This window comes from Megalobrama amblycephala, linkage group LG17 (genome assembly GCF_018812025.1).
Source record: "Megalobrama amblycephala isolate DHTTF-2021 linkage group LG17, ASM1881202v1, whole genome shotgun sequence".
NCBI lineage: Eukaryota > Metazoa > Chordata > Actinopteri > Cypriniformes > Xenocyprididae > Megalobrama > Megalobrama amblycephala.
The window spans coordinates 31,998,504-32,012,770 of record NC_063060.1 but is presented as its reverse complement, the minus strand read 5'-3'; the positions used below and the strand labels follow the sequence as shown (position 1 = coordinate 32,012,770).

At 37.6% G+C, this 14,267-nt stretch overlaps 1 protein-coding gene across 7 annotated transcripts in view; it reads right to left on the bottom strand.

Moving 5' to 3' along the window:
• Positions 1 to 14,267, bottom strand: part of tnika (TRAF2 and NCK interacting kinase a) — a 100,826-nt gene that overhangs the window by 30,807 nt on the left and 55,752 nt on the right. For all 7 annotated transcript variants that reach the window (XM_048162750.1, XM_048162751.1, XM_048162753.1 and 4 more), the window contains exons 5-11: positions 11,768 to 11,878; positions 10,968 to 11,058; positions 10,155 to 10,285; positions 6,588 to 6,642; positions 2,875 to 2,953; positions 2,318 to 2,493; positions 83 to 149 (exon numbers count right to left, since the gene is read on the bottom strand). In XM_048162750.1, the coding sequence (XP_048018707.1) occupies positions 83 to 149; positions 2,318 to 2,493; positions 2,875 to 2,953; positions 6,588 to 6,642; positions 10,155 to 10,285; positions 10,968 to 11,058; positions 11,768 to 11,878 (710 nt within the window). The remainder of the gene's footprint in view (positions 1 to 82; positions 150 to 2,317; positions 2,494 to 2,874; positions 2,954 to 6,587; positions 6,643 to 10,154; positions 10,286 to 10,967; positions 11,059 to 11,767; positions 11,879 to 14,267) is intronic.

Sequence of the window (14,267 nt, the reverse complement as noted above, 5' to 3'; positions counted from 1 at the left end):
CCCATATACCCACATACAGATATCCAGTTCCCTCAAAATTGTACCATAAAACCCAACCCCAAACACCTCATGCAGGCTGTACCTGGGTTCTCCCACGTCGTGCTCCTCCTCCTCCTCTTCACTCCCACTGTACTCGTACTCCGTCTCATCTGCAGGTGCGAAAATGTCCTACAGTCACATTTCAGACATGCAAAACCCTCCCTGATGTGATCCCTGTCAGGTACCTTGACATTTTGTGTCCTTAAACCATCTGTCTGCTTTTAAAGTGCCAATATTCTATGATTTTGTAGCTTTTCCCTGAAGTGCACTCATGATGTTTAAAGGTGCCGTAGAACGTCTTTTTAAAAGATGTAATATAAGTCTAAGGTGTCCCCTGAATGTGTCTGAAGTTTCAGCTCAAAATACCCCATAGTTTTTTTTATTAATTTTTTTAACTGCCTATTTTGGGGCATCATTAAATATGCGCCGATTTAGGCTGCGGCCCCTTTAAATGCTCACGCTCCCCCGCCCACGGAGCTCGCGCTTGCCTTTAACAGCATAAACAAAGTTCACACAGCTAATATAACCCTCAAAATTGTTCTTTACAAAGTGTTCGTCATGCAGCATGTCTAATCACGTAAGTATGGTATTTATTTGGATGTTTACATTTGATTCTGAATGAATTTGAGGCTGTGCTCCATGGCTAAAGCTAACATTACACACTGTTGGAGAGATTTATAAAGAATGAAGTTGTGTTTATGCATTATACAGACTGCAAGTGTTTAAAAATTAAAATAGCGGCTCTAGCTAACGGCTCTTGTCTCCGCGAATACAGTAAGAAAAGATGGTAACTTTAACCACATTTAACAGTACATTAGCAACATGCTAACGAAACATTTAGAAAGACAATTTACAAATATCACTAAAAGTATCATGATATCATGGATCATGTCAGATATTATTGCTCCATCTGCCATTTTTCGCTATTGTCCTTGCTTGCTTACCTAGTCTGATGATTCAGCTGTGCACATCCAGACGTCCTGCCCTTGTCTAATGCTTGAACATGAACTTGAGCTGGCATATGCAAATATTGGGGGCGTACATATTAATGATCCCGACTGTTGCGTAACAGTCGGTGTTATGTTGAGATTCGCCTGTTCGGAGGTCTTTTAAACAAATGAGATTTATATAAGGAGGAGGAAACAACAGTGTTTGAGACTCACTATATGTCATTTCCATGTACTGAACTCTTGTTATTTAACTATTCCAAGATAAATTCAATTTTTAATTCTAGGGCACCTTTAAGGTTTCTAGCACCAGTCACAAACATAATTTAGTATTTAATGACCATTTTCCACTCTCTCTTCCATATAGAATTTCATAAGCTGTACTACCATTACTTTAAGAGACAAACAGTATTTAACAAAATATCTGACAAGTGGCACTTACTGTATAGCAAGAAGCATAACATTTAGAACAGAATAGAAGAGTTTTATTTAGGTTTCAGATTATAAAAAACACTTTCTGGTTGTGTCTGAATAATTTAAAGTTTGTTTAATATTTTGTTTCAAATATAATGAAATTTAAGCATTTTAATTTGTCTCAATGTGTCTTGGGACCCTATACACTAACGTTTAATTTATATTCTCAAGCATTTATTTGATCAAAAATACAGTAAAACACTGATTTTACGATTTAAAATAACTGCTTTCTATTTTTAATATATCTTAAAATATTATTTATTCATGTGATAGTAAAGCTGAATTAACCCAGTCTTCAGTGTCACATGATCCATCAGAAATCATTCTAATATGCTGATTTGCTGCCTAAGTATCATTTCTTATTATCAATGTTGAAATCAGTTGTGCTGCTTAATATTTTTGTGGAGAAAACCACAAAAATCATTTAACCCTGATCTACTAACACGCCCTGGTTTAGATCTAAATCTTCTTAAACTGTTCTCTTCTCAACATCATTTATAACAGCATTGGCCATTTGGAGAAGGGCAAGATTGCTAAACTCATAATATAACTTCGAGCAGCAATTTAAGGTGCTATAAGTGGGGAAAGGCAAGCTAAATGGAAAATGAGGAATGGAGGTCATGTGTTATGTGATAAATGCTAAATGTCAGACTCAGCAGGAGATAAAGTATCTGGTGAGGGAAAAAAAAGACAGAAAAAAAAAAAAAAAAACGAGGAAAGCTCTGTGCTGCACATGCCTGTTCCATCTTCATGGTACAAGGTGGTCATTTGTTTTAGTGTTTTCAACGTGAAGTGTGTACCGAAAACATGAGCCGCACACAAAACGAGACATATCTAATATGTCTGATAAGGCTCACCTCTCTCGCCCCTCTTCTTCTTGGTTCGGTCGATGTGGTCCTTGAGCTGGATGCGGATTTGCCTCTCATTGGGCATGTCTTTAATGAATGGATGTTTGAGTAGGTTCTCCGTGCTGGGCCTCTGGCTGTGGTTCTTCACCAGACAGCTCTCAATGAATGACTGGAACTTTTTAGACCTGAAAATATGAGGAAGAGCTTGAGGGGAATGCTGCAGGCTTATCTTCTCTCTTCTCAAGCATCTGGCAAGCATAACCAATGTGCGGAGGCAATTTCAGGCAGTTTGTTCGCATGTTTAGGAATCACATTATATCAGTTGCTGTTAAACAAAAACCTGTCTGTCTAGTGTGACAAGCAAACTTTCTCTCAAGGCATTTGCACTTCAAAGGGCTGACATACCAAATGAAGATCAGATGAAGTGAACAGTGAAGAAGTGTTCAGGACTTTTTGATTAATAGTAGATTGGACAGAGTGTTTTTGAGATCTTGTTTGGTCTCGTAGAAGCTCTGGACTGGGGTCTGTCCTTGTGACCTTTGTGAACAAAAAGAAGGGGCACTCACCACTTCTTGGACTTGAGCCTGGGAGCTGGGTTTCTAGGGATGAGAAACAGGGCTCTCATTGGGTGCATGTCACAAAGGGCTGTGGAGAAAGAGAGGAGAACGTTAACACTGGATGTGTTGTGCTGATTAACACCGTCAAGCACATCTAAGCCCAACCGAAAGGACAAATATCCATGAGTGTGTTTAGATGCTGAAACTTACTCTTTAAAGCCAAAACAGAAAAGTAGACTGCATATTTCTGTTTATTACTCTCTCTGAAATACTTCTTTTCAGTGTTCTCACAATGACACCCATTCAAAATGTGCATAAAAGTTTTTAAATAAAAGCTTAATTCACACTGCAGTTAAACATGGCCCGAACTTTGTCTTCACATGTGATGCCAATCATGTGCTTGATTTACCCTCAGGGTGTTATATAAATATAGGCAAATGCACGATAGTAGCCATATTTAAAAGGTAATGTAAATACAGTCAAAGCACGCAGTTCTAGTAATCTGTCGTATAAGTGTTATCTTGAACTGACACTAAAAAATATATGTGCTGTATTATATATACGATTAGCCCATTAGGCAAATTGCAAGAGGCAATAGATCACCCAATTTTAAATGACAATTCCTTACACACTATGCACTCCATACATGTGCAAAGAACCGATGTGACGAAAGTCATTTATTAAACTAAACTAAAATAGCTAATCTAATATTTTGAATAGTTATTTTGTGAATCTAATGTTTTGTTGTTGTTTACAGGCATGGCACAATTTTATTACCATGGTCATGGCTGGGGATTTTGGATAAGAAAGTTACAGCAGTGTATGTCTGTCTTTCCTCTGATAGAAGAGAAAATTTCACACATATTTGATTCGTTTTTAAATGCAAGCAATGTGGACAAATCATTCAACAGGTTGCCATAAAATGCATCAGACTGTTTCTACTAACAACAGAGAATCTGTCAGCAGCCAGACTTCCATAGAAGAGAAACTACAGGTTTTCACGCTGGTTTGTTGTTTGTGCACTTGTGGATACATTTTTCTCTGGAGGGAAACAATAAAGATGGGAATCTGGAATGAGTCACTGATGTTCTAAAGGGAATTATGACTACGTTAGTCTTATATCATATCTTAGCCTTTGCTTGGATGAATTAGCTACTGTTAATAGCTGATTTTCCCACACCTGTGAACAGGGTCAGGAATTAACCAGTGCATTGGGCAAAGATGTCTTCGAAAGTTACATTTTTAAAAATATATTTTATAGCATTCTATTAGAAATATCTAGGGCTGGTTTCACAGACAGGGCTTAGATTAAGACAGACTTAGTTCATTTAGGGCAGGGATGGGCAACTCCGGTCCTGGAGGGCCAGTGCCCTGCAGAGTTTATCTCCATCCCTGATAAAAACTCACTTGCCTATAGCTTTCTACTAATCCTGAAGACCTTGATTAGCTGGTTCAGGTGTGTTTGATTAGGGTTGGAGCTAAACTCCGCTGGGCAGTGGCCCTCCAGGACTGAAGTTGCCCATCCCTGATTTAGGGCATTGAAGTAGCTTTTATACATGCCCTAGAAAACAACATTACTGGTATGCATCTTGAGACAAAACAATGGCACTGACATATTTTAAGATATGTCAGTACAAGTTGCTTTTAGTTAAAATGGCTACAATATGCATTTTAGTCTAGAAATAGCTTAATAACCCCTGGTTTCACAGACGAGGTTTGAGTTTAGTAAAGCCTCCTCCAACACTACAGCTATCTGATTTGTTCTGCATTTGCTGAAAGGCAAGTGTGAATTGTGGATTTAATATCAACTTGTTTTTGATGAAAACAACAAGAAAATCAAATGTGAAGAAAATGCTCAAGACAATGTGTAACTGAAATTACATTAACAACTACTGTGAAGTTATAGAGCTGCATAATCTAACATATGGACCAAGAAATTATTGCAGTGTATTCTAGCAGACTGTTTTGAGTTATGTTTTTTGCATTTATTTTTATAACAGCTGTAATTATCCAAATTGAGACTTGATGGCCCGACATGCTGTGTGGTTTAGAAAAAAGCCCTTATAAACAAAATTTGTGACACTTCCTTTAACCAGTTAAGGTCAATTTGCCCAAACAACACCCTTAATAGTTGTAACACAATAACGCGTAAGCTCTCATGGCTTATTGCTTCAGTTGAGATTGTGTGCGCCATTTAGGACATTATTAGATTTCTAATGTAAATGAACGACAGGCATTTATAGAAAGGGCAGCTGTTTGAGCAACAATGGTGGGGTCGGGGTGGTTATGTTAAATCGAATTGACGAGATGTTTCCTGTAGATGAGGGTGTCGAGGTTTAAAGTAATTTTAAGACCAAGTCGTCCAGTTTGATCTCATTTTATATTTTGCTTTACTGTTCTTTTGTATTATCTTTGTATTGTATTTTTCTCTTCTAATCTAAATACTCTGGTCATTTAAAAGTAGATAATGTAAATGTTTTTTTTTTACCAAATGAATTTGAAAAAAAAAAAAAAAAAAAAATTATATTATATTATATTATATTATATTATATATTTATTTTATCTTTTTAAATGACATTTGTTGTACGAAAATTTGTTGATTGATTAAACTCGAGAAGATTAAGACCTCTGAGATGGGACAGACCAACCAAATTTTCACTGTGCCATACAGATGCATTTAAATTTGTGGCACATCTCACTCATTTTCAATATGCTTGTGAAGTCCAAAAGTTAACTTTCAACAAATCAACATTTTTAATGGAATAGGAATAGGATTGTGTTGCTTGATTAAACACAGATGCCAAGTATCAAATTACACGAGCAAGTGCAAGCGACTTCCCAGCACAGAATGGTCAGGGTTTGAGGGTACAGTGTCTTTCAGCCTGGCAGCAGGGTTGGCAAGCTGATTCCAAACTAGAGGACGGTCAAGCTTAGTGAGTTTGACCAGCAATGTCACTTTTGGACACAGATCTGTTGCTACATACAGAGGGCCAATATGCCAGTGCCAACAAAAACACATGCACAAACACATACACACACACACACATTTCCATTTGTTGTCAGCCGTCACAACGGTGAGTCATCTCTCCAATGGACTACATTTATTAAAAAAAAAAAAAAAAAGGCAGATCTGTCCTCAAGTGCACTGACCAGCAGCTTTCTGTCCCCTGGCCAAAGCAGTACCACTCTGCCAGGGCACCTTCCTACAGGATTATTCCCCTCTCCAGCCTGGACAAGATCAGTACAGTCTGCCTGCCCTTTGCCTATCCGTCACTGCTCAGCCATCTGTGAGACAGCCTTCCACTGAGAGCAGCTCACATGGCTGGTCCAGGACGAAGCGAAAAACTTACATATCTAACAGATGCAAGGAAGACATCTGTGACATTCACATATGCTTCAGCCAATGCCATAATGCAACACGACTCAACAAATGGCCCATTTTTGTATACGTTGGCTTGCATCCATCAAATTTTAAATAAAAAAAAAAATAGAAGTTGCTTTTATTTGTTAAGTGTTTAATTCAGTGTTGGCATTGCTTCAGGGTTATTTAATAAAATGTTAACTTTTTTTGCTGAATTTCTACAAAAATTAAGAATTATGCTTTTGTCTTTGAGTTTTCCAAAATGAAGTAGCCCTGTCTCAACACAACTTTGGATGGCGTATACCTCTACTACGATAATATAAACCGCAATATACACAAAGCAGTGAATCATTTAACTTACGTGGGGCTCCTTCGGCCATTTCAATGGCTGTGATTCCCAATGACCACAGGTCACTCTGAAACACAAGAGAGAGAGAGGAAACTTCATGTAAGACAGGACACAAAAATTCAAGACATCACAGAAAAAAAAAGTTTAGAGATACTAGATGACATACAATTAACCTAGTTAAAAGTAGCTTGCTTTAAATGCATCTGTATGCCACTGTGTAAACTCTCTAACTTCACAGTAGCTGTTAACGTAATTTCAGTTACACATGTTTTTGAGAACATTTTCGTCACCTTTAACTGATTTTAATTTTTTTATCCCATCAAAAACCACTTGATATTAACTACATTTTACACTCGCCTTTGAGCAAATACAGAACAAATCAGATAGCTATAGTGTTGGAGGCAGCTCTACTAAACTCAACCCCCGGTTTCAATGAAAAGCCTAGTCCTAGACTAAAATGCATATTTTAGCCATTTTAACTGAAAGCAACTTGTACTGACATATCTTAAAGGATTAGTTCACTTTTAAATTAAAATTCCCTGATAATTTACTCACCCCCATGTCATCCAAAATGTTCATGTCTTTCTTTCTTTCTTCAGTCGAAAAGAAATTAAGGTTTTTGATGAAAACATTCCAGGATTATTCTCCTTATAGTAGACTTCAATGGAGCCCAAATGGTTGAAGGTCAAAATTACAGTTTACAGCGATCCCAGACGAGGAATGATGCTGCGTTCACACCAGACGCGACTTGCGCAAATAAATCACGCTATTCGCGCGTAGTTGGACGCTTGAACATTGAGTTAAATCGCTTCATTCGCGCGTGACATTCGCTTCACAACAGACGCGAATTCGCGTCATGAGGGGCTCTCCCGCTCCTTTATGTGTCCCAGACTCTCCCACTGCTTTCTGCACACTTCCTCTGAACAAACAAATAAAATAATTGTAAATCACAGCGAATAAGCTCAATTGGTCATCTTTAGTTGGCTTGTAGTCTTAATATGTATTTATATATCGCTCAAATTGAGTAAAGACCGTTTTTTACAACTTACCAAATTGTCCGATCTCCTCACTCACTTTCTTTCAAACACGATCCTTTTTATTTCTGTTTCTATAAATGTATGAAGATGTACAGCGACGATGATTTTGTCCTCCATTGTTGTTTCGAATTTCTGCCTCAGCTCGCTACGTCACGTCACTAGGTTAACGTGGCGCAGAAATTCGCCAAAGTTCAGATTTTTCAACTTGCGCGATTCGCGCTGCTCACCCGTTTTAAGGGTGTCAAACGCACGAATTGCTCAATTCGCGCCGCGTCACTCGCGCTTACCACTTCATTTGCGTCCGGTGTGAACGCACCATAAGGGTCTTATCTAGAGAAACAATTGCTAATTTTCTAAAAAAAAAAAATAAAAAAATTTTTTTTATATGTTTTAACCATAAATGCTCATCTTGAACTAGCTCTCTTCTTCTTCTCTATTTGAATTCCAGCAGGCAAAGTTTATACTAAATTTGAACTGTCATATACAATATGCTAGTGCAAGTATATAACAATTAGTTCAAACTTTGACCTGTGGAGGGCAATAATACACTTAGGAGTGTCTACACTGCCGGAATTCTAATAGAGAAGAAGAAGAAGAGAGCTAGTTCAAGATGAGCATTTATTGTTAAAATGTAGATATTTTTTTTTATTTTTTAGAAAATGAGTGATGGTTTCCCTAGATAAGACCCTTATTCCTCGTCTGGGATTGTGTAGAACGCTTTGAAGCTGCACTGAAACTAATTTTGACCTTCAACCATTTGGAGGCCATTTAAGTCCATTTAAATCCCTGAATGTTGTCATCAAAAACCTTAATTTCTTTTCGACTGAAGAAAGTAGGACATGGACATCTTGAATGACATGGAGGTGAGTAAATAAGGAAATTTTAAGAATTGAAAGTGAACTAATCCTTTAAAATATGCATTGTTTTGTCTCAAGATGCACACCAGTAATGTTTTTTTCTAGGGCACGTATAAAAGCTACTTCAATGCCCTAAATGAACTAAGGCCTAAATCTGTCTTAATCTAAGCCCTGTCTGTGAAACCAGCCCTAGATATTTCTAATAGAATGCTATAAAATATATTTTTAAAAAAGTAACTTTTGAAGACATCTTTGCTCAGTGCTCAGTAATTCCTGACCCTGTTCACAGGTGTGGGAAAATCAGCTATTAACAGTAGCTAATTCATCCAAGCAAAGGCTAAGATATGATATAAGACTAACGTAGTCATAATTCCCTTTAGAACATCAGTGACTCATTCCAGATTCCCATCTTTATTGTTTCCCTCCAGAGAAAAATGTATCCACAAGTGCACAAACAACAAACCAGCCTGAAAACCTGTAGTTTCTCTTCTATGGAAGTCTGGCTGCTGACAGATTCTCTCAAACTGTTGTTAGTACTACAAACATTCTAATGCATTTTATGGCAATCTGTTGAATGATATGTCCGCATCGCTTACATTTGATCTAACATACAATTAACATAGCATTAAAAGTAGCTAGCTTTAAACATCAAACATCTTATTCTCCTTACAAACCTCTTGACTGTATCAATCAACTGAAATAATAAATTATCTAATTATAAATTCAGATTTAGGGTGGAAATAAAAAGAAAAAAAATATTACAGTAAAAACATCTAATTATAATCTAATTTTAATGATTAAAATCATTTTTTCCCCATTACAAAAAGTTTTTTTTCCCCTCAGAATTGTTTGGACCCTTTCTTTTTTTAATGTCTATTTAATTTCTTATGTTTATGTCATCATTGTAGACAAAATCAGCAACAGGGTTAGAAAAAAAAATGCTAATCTCAAATAAAATAGAATGAAACAGCTTACGTAATATTAAATTTAACTGTTTTTGAAAGTCCTTCACAGAGGATTTATTGAAAAAAGAAAAACAATTTCTAACAGAAGAGGGCAAAACCCAATACAGTACACACTTTTATCAGAAGTGGTGAGCATCAAGTCTCTGACATGTAGGCAATTTAATATGAAAATATAAACGCAATGCAGCAGGGAGTAAAACCACTGCACACAGATGACATTTCATACTGCAATAAAATCACTTTCTTAACATTTGTCTGAGCTTTGAGCTAAACCAGGGATGAATTTTTAAACATGCATTGAAACAGACTAAAGCCTAATGCTAGAAAGTAACAGGCCAATATTTCTCTGGACAGGGACGGGGAGGACGTTTGCTTATCCCGTTACTGTGACATTATCAACACTGCCAGCCGTGGCACGGATCACTGTATTAGCCTTAGTGATTTGTGGATAATGGTGACTAAATTGTTTCCAAGGAGAGTTTATTTGATTTTGATTGCATATGCTCACATGTGTATTGAGTAAATTTAGGACCTGTGGTCAATACTCTCCTACCGGCTAAATCACTTCAGACCAATTCGAAATAAGAGTCTTCTTTTGTTTTGCTGTTTGCAGCAGCACTTCCACGTCCAAAACACATTTATGTGTGTTTTCTCATGGTGTGAGATGCTTGATTATCACTTCGAGACCATGTAGTTTATCATATGATACAGAAAGCTCACCTTATAGTCATACGTGGCTTCAGGATTCTCATCACACGCAATGACCTCTGGTGCCATCCAATAAGGGGTGCCAATGAAAGTGTTCCTGCGGCTCACGGTGCGGTCCAGCTGTGCGCTCACACCGAAGTCCACTGGGGTTCAGATAAAACAGACAGAGAGGAAACCAGTCTGGTCAGTGTTCTAACCAGGTGTTAAAAACCATCTTTGTTCTGACAAGTGAAAGGGTGTTTTCTATTTCTGCAGTATCAATCTGAGGTCACATTTACTGCTGTTTGGCAAGATTTCACAGGCAAAATCCAGTAATTTCAAAAGGAATCCACAAAATCGTGTGTTTAGCAGGTGGGCAAAAAAAGATCAGAGGGGGCAATGCCTCCTTTTGCCCACTTGTGGAACCGGGCTTAGGTAATTGGCCTCTCCTCACATTGCAAACGAAGATGTAATGCGATAAAAACAAATGTACTCAGGGCAGAGATAGACAGAAAAATCTCCTTTCACAAGCCCAAACTTTTAGCATTCAGCCTCGAGCATATTTAAGAAATCTGCTAGAGTAGCACTGTAAACTAAAGAATGATAATTTTTTTTACCCCACACTGGCTAATTGATTTACCTCTGATCCAACCTACTCTGTTTCACAGTCAATGATAATTTCCTCACTGAGTTTTAAAGGGGGCGCCGCTAAAGGACAACAGCGCATTAGCATTGCTGGGCTGTGCTTCTCTCGCATTCCTTTGCTTTGAAACCTCCTCTGCATAGTCACAGCGAGGACTGCGAATGCTATGCAAAGTTATCTGAGCCTCAGGGCTGCGCTCTTACCTAGTTTGACCTCAGCGTTCTCTGTTAGCAGCACGTTCTGGCCTTTGATGTCTCTGTGGATGACTTTGTGATGGTGGAGATGAGTGAGCCCCTGGCAGAGAGACAAACATGAATTAGGAGAGAAAAAGGATAGTAGAATGGCAGAATCCTTCATTCACAAATTAGGTTGTGAATGAGTACCATTGATTAATAACTATAAATAGGTTTCACTAAAGTTTTACATTTAAAAATCATGTTCAGTTCATGTTTTTTGTCTTTCTTTAAAATAAATGTCACTTGGTTTGATAACATGTCTAATGCAATGGCATTCCTACATTAAGTATGCCTTAAAAGAATAGTTGACAAAAAAAAAAAAAAAAACTGACAAAATCTTTACTATTATTTACAGATCCTCAAGTACTTTCAAACATGCATCATGTTATTATTATTTTTTCTGTGGAACACAAAATGAATCATGCTCTATATTTTTAAAGTCTTTTGAATGCATGCCATATACACTGCCTTTCAAGAGACCCCAAATTTTTGAATGGTAATGTATTTGATTAGAGTGCTGAAATACACTTTAAATATAGCAGATGAAATGCATGGTTTACTTTTGAATTATTCCCATTTTTTCTTTGGAAAAATTACTCTGTCCATATAACACTTTTTAGAGCTTTAAGGTGTTTTTTTCTGGTCAAAAGTGGCGATCTATGGTCATTAGCTGGTCTATGTGGTTGCCCAGGTGAATATCAGCCAGCAGACCTGGTAAGCTACCTTAGCCAAGTTGGTTTATAAAGCACAGTGACTTGAGTTGTTACCCTGAGGATCTCTCTGCTAATGTAGGCGGTCCAGTCTTCCCTCAGCGAGTTTCCCTTGGTGTTCTTGATCAGGTCTGTCACTGAGCCCGCACCACAGAACTCCATCACCAGCTGTAGAAAAGATAAGTCATTTCTTGCAAATCAACATTTTTTCACACATTTCCTTTAAATTGAAATGAGAGATTTATGGCTTTTGGTCTATTTATGATAGTTTTGAGGTCATATATACACTTTCAACTGCCTTTTTTCCAGCAAATTTCTTTTTATGTGTAAATATTTGTATGAAGTAGGGTTGGGCTGATGACTGTCAGACATCACAATGTTGAACGGTGGCAACATTTTACTGTTTCTAGTTGAAGTGAGCAGCGCGCCAAAACAACGGTAAGGATCACACCACAAGCACTCAGGATTGTTTGTGGTAATGATATTTCAGTGCTATATCCTCTAGTAGTTTTATCTAAAGCCAAACACGCTTCATTCAAGCCCTTTCAGCTCTGTGAGAGTTCTCTCTTACTCCAAACGTGCACCACATTAACGTTGCATATCCACCGGCGTGGAGCAGAGCGAACGTTTTTAATTCATTCCATTGGAAGTTGAGCTTAACGCTCAAACACGAATAATACTACTTCGAAACCTGACAATCAAACGCTCTTTAGAATGAGAACATTGCTTCCCCTAATATTACTCTTCAACTTCAATATGTTCCATCTTAATAGGAAATATGTAAACTAGGGCTGTCAAAATAACGCGTTCATTTTGATTAATTAATCTGAGAAAAAAATAACACGTTAAAAAAAATAACGCAGATTAATCCACTCCGTATTGACCTTTGAACCTGGAGCCGTTCTAGCCACCATTCGACTGTAAAATGAAGGAGGGAGATGACTTCTGCGCTGACGGACAGAACGAGCAGAGCTCCTCCCTCGTGTGCGCGAGAAAGTAAGCACCGTCTTTGCACTCTCTCTACCTCACACATTATATTTAAATCAACTGACACAATGCTAAAAGTTCGTAAGACCGAATCCATGTTTCACGAGGCGCATGCGGAGAATGTTTTTCCTGAATAACCGCTGGATATCAATAGTGCTCAAAAGAACGTCACCCCATCTTCTCTGACAGGTGCCCTGCACGTGCAGCTGACATAAACCACACTTTCAGTAAACAAAAAGAAAATCCTATCCAGTGGTGAAGTGTTTTCTGTGTTGACAAATATTTTGAGATATCCTTATAGCCTAACAGTCGCGATTCGCACGCAACGCGTCAACGTCCGCTAATGTCCAATTCGCGACCTAATGACTCATTTGAACAGATTCATTTTAATGAATCATGACAACAACTGATCTGTCCACACGGTCTATAATGAATAATTTACTCGAACAACTCTGAAATGAGAACATAAGTTTGCTTACCCCATTTAGCAAGAGTGGTTAGTAAAATTAGCCTTAATAATCCACAATATTTTCAGGTTATCTAAATGACAATGTGTAGTAAATTAAGCCTACATATAAAATCAGTTAGTTTAGACTGATGTGTGGTGAAACCAGAACAAAGCAAGTTGTTGTTAGCTAGGTGCATTCAATTGTATATGGTAGAAAATTATATTATTAGTTAATATAAAATGCTACTTTTTAATACTTTTCAGGTTTAGCAAAAAAGAATCTTCTCTTACAAAGCTATAAAATCACTTTTTTTTTTTTTTTTGCAAAGAGGGAAAAAAAGATTTACAGTGAGAGCGACGGGTACTTTATTGTCAGTATCGGGCTCGCAGATCACGTGGGTAGGACACTTTTTACTGTTTGTGTGGATGACCATGTCTGTCACCACCGAAGACCATTTCTGACCCAGGAATTTAATAATAACAAAAATGCATTTAATACTTTCACAGCAAAAATTATGTATGCGATTAATTTAGATAAATTAATCACAGAGTATGTAAAATTTTTAATCAATTGACAGCCCTAATGTAAACAGAAGAAAATAATGTTCAAACTATTTCAAGGGGTCTTGAAACACTTTCAATGTCTCTTAGCCTCCCTGAACATCATATCTGTGCAGTTGTCCCATTTAATCTTATTTTGCCCTTGTCTGCCATTTGCTCATCAAAAATATATTAGAACAACCCACTTAAACTGCAAACAATCACAAACAAAACCCAAACAAACAAAACAGCACAACTGGAATCGCCTGTTTTAATCAGCCCATTACTTTTTCATGGGATTCATGGGATTACGCTTCATTGAGCACTGGGTGAATTTTATTATATATTAAGACAGAGAGAGGAAAGTCCCTCAGATCATTAAGATAACATGATAAATATTGCAGCATTCAACACAAACACCCAAGCAGGGACATTCAAATGGAGGGCATAAATCTTTGAGCACTGCTCAACCGCATGCTGAGAGAGAGTGTATGTGTGTGGAAGCTGTCCATTAATATGCATGTGGATGCCGGGATAAATGTAGCAGACAGGAGGAAAGGCCTGTCACCATCGTCATGCGCT